The sequence below is a fragment of the Rhagoletis zephyria genome, unplaced genomic scaffold, assembly GCF_001687245.7.
Source record: "Rhagoletis zephyria isolate East Lansing unplaced genomic scaffold, Rhagoletis_zephyria_1.1 Rzeph_scaffold_01543, whole genome shotgun sequence".
Taxonomy (NCBI): domain Eukaryota; kingdom Metazoa; phylum Arthropoda; class Insecta; order Diptera; family Tephritidae; genus Rhagoletis; species Rhagoletis zephyria.
Genome location: NW_016158627.1, coordinates 6,807 through 12,160, shown reverse-complemented (window position 1 = coordinate 12,160; position 5,354 = coordinate 6,807). Strand labels below are relative to the sequence as shown.

General features: G+C 42.1%; 1 protein-coding gene across 1 annotated transcript; it reads right to left on the bottom strand.

Moving 5' to 3' along the window:
• Positions 1 to 362: 362 nt before the first annotated feature.
• On the bottom strand, positions 363 to 4,900 carry LOC108364367 (uncharacterized). Its single transcript, XM_017618036.1, has 3 exons — positions 4,493 to 4,900; positions 4,312 to 4,434; positions 363 to 3,221 (listed from the first exon to the last, which is right to left on the bottom strand). Exons 1-3 carry the CDS (start codon positions 4,865 to 4,867, stop codon positions 363 to 365), a joined length of 3,357 nt encoding a protein of 1,118 aa, XP_017473525.1. The 5' UTR covers positions 4,868 to 4,900.
• Between the last annotated feature and the right edge of the window lie 454 nt (positions 4,901 to 5,354).

Below are 5,354 nucleotides of genomic sequence, written 5' to 3'. Positions count from 1 at the left end.
TCGATATCACATGTTGTTTGAGCTGTTACTTCGAGTTCAGCTTCTGCAGCTGTGTTCAATACTTCATCCTCTTTTATATTTACCAAAACTCCATCTGCCGTGTTGTTAACCTCATTCAACGCTAACGACGATGTAATCTGACAATCCATCACAGCTACATATATCTGCCATTTGATTAAGATTTGTTGCTACTGCCTTCTCCTCAGCCGCTGGCGCCATATTTCCTACCGTTTTATCTGATAAAATTTTTTTAATTTTGCAAACGATTGCTCAGTTTGATTTGTCGTTGTTACTTCATTCGTATGCTCTACCTTGCTCTTGTTCATATATCGTACAGTCGCCGTCAGTATTTCAGCCAGTGGTCATGCATCAACCGCTTCCTCGACACCATTGTTCACCACCGCTGATGCTGGCTGTTCCATGCTTTTAATCTTCAAGGCAGCTTTTCTGAATGGTTTAACGGCACCGCAAAGCGGATTTGCTTCAGAGGTTACTGCGCTTAAAAACTGCAGCGCCTTTGCTACGGTACCTGCCTGTGGCATTCCGTCGTTTGGTGACAAGTTTGGCAGCGGTGGTGGTGGTAACTTGTGATGAAATGGCAGTAGTGGTGGGGAAAGTGGATAAGGCTTTGGGGACAGTACTTTCAATATGTTTATGGCCGGTGGTCGAAAATTTGGTGTTGCAGCAGCAAGTGTCTGCATTGTCTTAGCAACCAGTCCCACTTTCGCTGGTACCTCTTTCAGAGCTGAGAAAGTCACTTCTTCCCTCTTGCCCGCAAGCGGAAATGGATTAGTTGGCAAAATATGTCCGGCTTCGTTTGGCGATTGCACTATGCGGTTAGCTGCAGAAACTGCTAGAGCCTGCGATGTTTTTCCGGTAGTGGTTTCTGGTGTGCTGTAGTCGGGCGTTAGTGTTGCCGAGCTCGCATTTTGTTGTATTCTATTTTGTCCAACAACGCACTTCAGTTCTTTTATCGAAGCACAAGGTGTTTCAAGTGGTAGAGACTGCGCTACACTTGGAACTTTTCCTCTTTTCTTTTTAATTTTTATCACTGCCCGCTTTACTGTATCCACGTTTGGCTGACTTTTATTGGAAGCGGTTACACCAACTACCAATGGCCTAGTATTGAGGATTTTTGTTGTTTTAGTTTTATTGTCTCCTGTTATCTTTGCAGGGTAGACGTTTACTTTATTTTTTGAGCTGAGTGCTTGGCTTGCTGGCTTCAACTGTTTTTTAACGGCTTTAGTAGTGATTTGGGAAGCCGCTTTTCCTTCAGCTGTCGTTGTGTTTGGTGGCGTGGAATTCGCTTCCAATTTTTGAACAAGACCTGCAGGTTTCACCTCGACAGTTTTAGGCTCTTTTAAGACAGTGTCCAAAATTTTGGAGTGCATATCTACTGATGGTGCTTTTTCCTTGGATCGCCAATGGCCACCTCCCTCAACTCTTCGCTTTTTTTCTGTTGGCTTGGTATTTATTCTCACTGTGCCAGTAGAGTTAAGCGAACCTCCTTTTACACTTTTGCAGCCATTCACAGTGGCACCCGAACTTTTAACCACTTTAACATCACCGCCTTTTCCTAGTTTTTGAATTTTCCTGTCCTGACTTTTTGTAACAGGTCTACCCGTTGCTGCTCTAATCAATTTTGGCGCGGTGTTTGTTTCTTTCGAAGGTTTCTGCACCTTTCCAGCCTTATTGTTTCCCAATGATGCAATCGAGATATGAGAACTAGGCGATTTCGTACCGCTGGCAATGAGTCTCGTTTTCTTTACAAGTTTAAACTTTTTGTTATCGGTAACGGCGCTGTTTCTGTCGGCTATGGGCTTTACATCGGTTGACTTTTTGGCAGCAGTCTTTGTCACGGAATCAGTTAAGACCTTTGAATTGTCTGTTCGTGCAAAGCCACTTGCTTTTTTTACAACAGTCTTCCGTATAGATTCTGCGTTTACTTTATTAGATACGATCAATTTTGTTGCTCGGACCGCTTTGCAGCATGCGCGTGAATTTTGTAGCGAAACCTCAGATGGTGGTGGCGGGAACTCAAAGTCGTTTTGTACATCTTGCGATGAATTATTCGGGGTCGGTGGTGGCGCGACGAGCGATGGTGCAGCAGACGCATATGAACCGCGCGTATACTGCAAAGCCACTTGCTGTCCGTTGATTGGAGAGCCTGGCGGCAGTATCGGTATTTTAGTGGCCTTATTTTTGTCGTTGGCATTCGGCTTGGGTTCGCTGCTGGTTTTCATTTTCTCGTCTCTTGTAGTTGGCGGTTTAGCTGGTATCGGCAACGAATTCTTTCCGGCTTCTTTGATTGTTTCCGAGGTCTTGTTAACTGCTGTTAAGGGACAAGCACTGACAGGCGGTTCTGGTGGAACGATAGGCTCCACGCCGCCGTTCAAACGGCTCAAGTTATTATTTTTACTTTCTAGTGTGTCCTTGTTCTTCTGGTTTTCTAATGTGGCCGTTATAGGTTTCTCTTTAGTACCTCCTCTCGGATCCTCAATGGGTTCATTATCTGAGTTCTTTCCATTGACATCTAACGCTGTCATAACAATCGTTCTATTTCGTTTCCGCCTTGGTGGCACTGGTGGTTTTTCTTTCTGTTCGCCGCCAAAGCTTCTTTCTGCGATAGTACTCGTCTCAGTTTGCGCTGCAGGAATGATCACAGGTTCTGGGACTAAGCGGTCTTCTGGCGGATGCGGATTATTAAGCGTAGCAGGCGATTGTTTTGGTGCGCTCTGTGTGTCATCTTTTTCTGAGCTTAGGGCTGTCAGTTCTAACGCTGGAATTTCTTTTAATAAATCAATAACTGCTGTTTGCGGGAATATTTCAACTTCCAAATCTTTTGCACTATTTTCCACCATTCGATTTCGTTGTAAAACGTCGTCAGCGGAAAATTGATCAGAGAAATCGGTTTGTTGTGCCGTGTTCGTTTGCACGCCAATGCTACAACGTGCCTGCGTTTCAGTGAATTGCGGCACAAGTGAATCACGCACGCCCGTCGTGTAAAGTCTTACGTCTCCTGCGAATCGAAACTTAGCAAAATATTCGACGACTCGACGTTGCTTCTCAATTCCATTGGTATTGATTTTATGCACAGGCAGTGAACGCATGCACCTGAACCAATCATTCAGCTTTTCCCACCTCTTGCGATCTGCCTCGATGGGAAACATCATATCCAACGCACCGAGGCAAGCGGCAAATGAAATATCAGCTGCAGTCAACTGGAAAAGGGGTAGAGCAATGTTAGTGGAATAGGAATGAATGTGCCAGTATGTTTTTACATTTAAATTCGCTTAAACTACTTAGGAACTTAGAGGTTAGGATACTATCTTCCTCGCAATTAGTGGTCTTAGCTGGATAAAGGTATCAAGCATTCCCAGGTGTAGTAGATAAAGATCTGTACAGCACACAACGATCGTTCTGTGAAATTTTCTGAGCAGATTTTCACACGCTAATGAATGAGAGTCGACTGCACCACAGATACAAAGCTGATTATGGTCTTATCAAAGAAGTTTTAATTTAGAGGATTCCTCGAAGTGATAGACTCCGTGCCTGAAAGATGTTAAGGCTTTGAAGGTATTTTGTTTGCTGTGAGCCTTCTATACAAATTTATTGTATCTAGGATTATATCAAAAACTTAACTTGGACAAATCTAATAGTTACCCTTTTTAGGGGAAGCGTCTTCTTCTATTGAGGATCACAACACTGAATACAAGATATCATAAAGGCAGCTATATTTTCACCCAGCTATGGCAAGAAATATAATGGGATTAATAGTTTTCAGACCCTCCCGCTGCAAGAGGTGACATTCTACTCTTAAATACCTTTTAAAGGTCATAGAAAAACTTGAGTATAGAAGCATTGAAGCATTCATCCATAGAAATAACAGCCGCAGCATCTAGTATGGGCCCTTGTGGCTAAGTGTTTAGAGATGCGAACCACCACCCCGTTTGACTTGTATTCGGGACCTGGCCCGAGCAACATCTAAATTAGAAAAAGTCAGGCAATGACAAACCTCTGAGTGCATTCCTGCCATGAACGAGTTTTTCATAAAATCCATTTGTCGTTCGAAGGTGGCGTAAAGCTGTAAAAGCATAAACAGACCACAGCGTTGATCCGGATCAACTCGGGAATTAACTGCAGTTGATCCGGATTAAGTCAGAGTTAATCTATTTAAGCTTTAAGTCTCTCCCCTTTGGATTTATATTTGACTTCTAAAAATTACTCTTAATTTTAGATTTATAGTTTCCTTGTTTCCTATAACCTATCCGTGATTATCATCTTGAGTCTTCAACAGTACAGTAAACTCACCACAGAGCCTGCCATATATTCACCATCTTTCAAATAGGACTCCATCACATCATACGCGTTCTCCACTTTCTTCTGATGATAATCAACATCTGTTTCATAAATAGTTTTACGCACTAAATCAGTCTGCAATATATACAACCAATAAATACCTCTTTGACACGTCGCAACATCATCACCTTACCATCAATTGTCCATGGATGCGATGCAGCACTTGACTCTCAAAGAATAGCCGGGACAAGATACGGCAATGCCGTTTGTAGCAATTAAACGCAATTAGCTGTTTTGCCTTGTCATTGCCGTGATTTTCACACACATAAGCGAATATTGCATTGTCGGTGACGATGAGCTCCTTGTGCACCATGGTGGGGACGGTGCCGGCTGGATTGATTTTCGCGTATGCCGGCTTCAAGTGTTCGCCTTTGATCATTTCGACTGCTCTCAACTCTACATCGACGTTTAACATATTCAAGATCATTAACACAGCACGCGAATGTGGATTGATGTCGTCGTAATACAAAATGGGGCGCACATGATTAATTTCGTTGTTGGCAAACATTACTGAAGGGACGGACGATCGCGAATTTGTGCACCGCCGACTTGCGTGAACTTATGTCTATGCGCGAGTACAAGCGGAAGTTTTTGAATGATTTAAGCTTTGAGTGTTTGAGAGCACAACAAAGAAAAAAAATAACAATTAAATTTTGTATAAAATTTATAGGAATTTTATTGAATGCATTTCCGAAATGTTTAAATTTCAAAATCAAAATTAAATTTTACACATGACTTTCACTTTGATTTGTAAAAAGGAACTGCGACTGATCGTTGAATTGAAAGCTTCCTTTCACACATTGCCAATGAATTGAAAAGCTATGAAATTTAAGGGCGTTATCAACGTTAGGAATATCTAAATTACGTAAGCTGTTTAATTTTCTTTAACTTGTGTTCAGCTACTTTCTAAAAAAAAAATGGTCTAAAATTTTTTTGCAATAAATTTGCTATTTCACTTCCCAGCACTCTTGTAGTATGTAATGACTGTAGTATTT

Bases quoted from the DNA above. Each gene is read 5' to 3' on its own strand.
- LOC108364367 (XM_017618036.1), bottom strand. From the start codon at position 4,867: ATGTTTGCCAACAACGAAATTAATCATGTGCGCCCCATTTTGTATTAC. The intron at 4,435-4,492 runs GTAAGGTGATGA...TATATATTGCAG, and splicing joins GCATCCATGGACAATTGATG to ACTGATTTAGTGCGTAAAAC. The intron at 3,222-4,311 runs GTGAGTTTACTG...CCCCTTTTCCAG, and splicing joins AATATATGGCAGGCTCTGTG to TTGACTGCAGCTGATATTTC.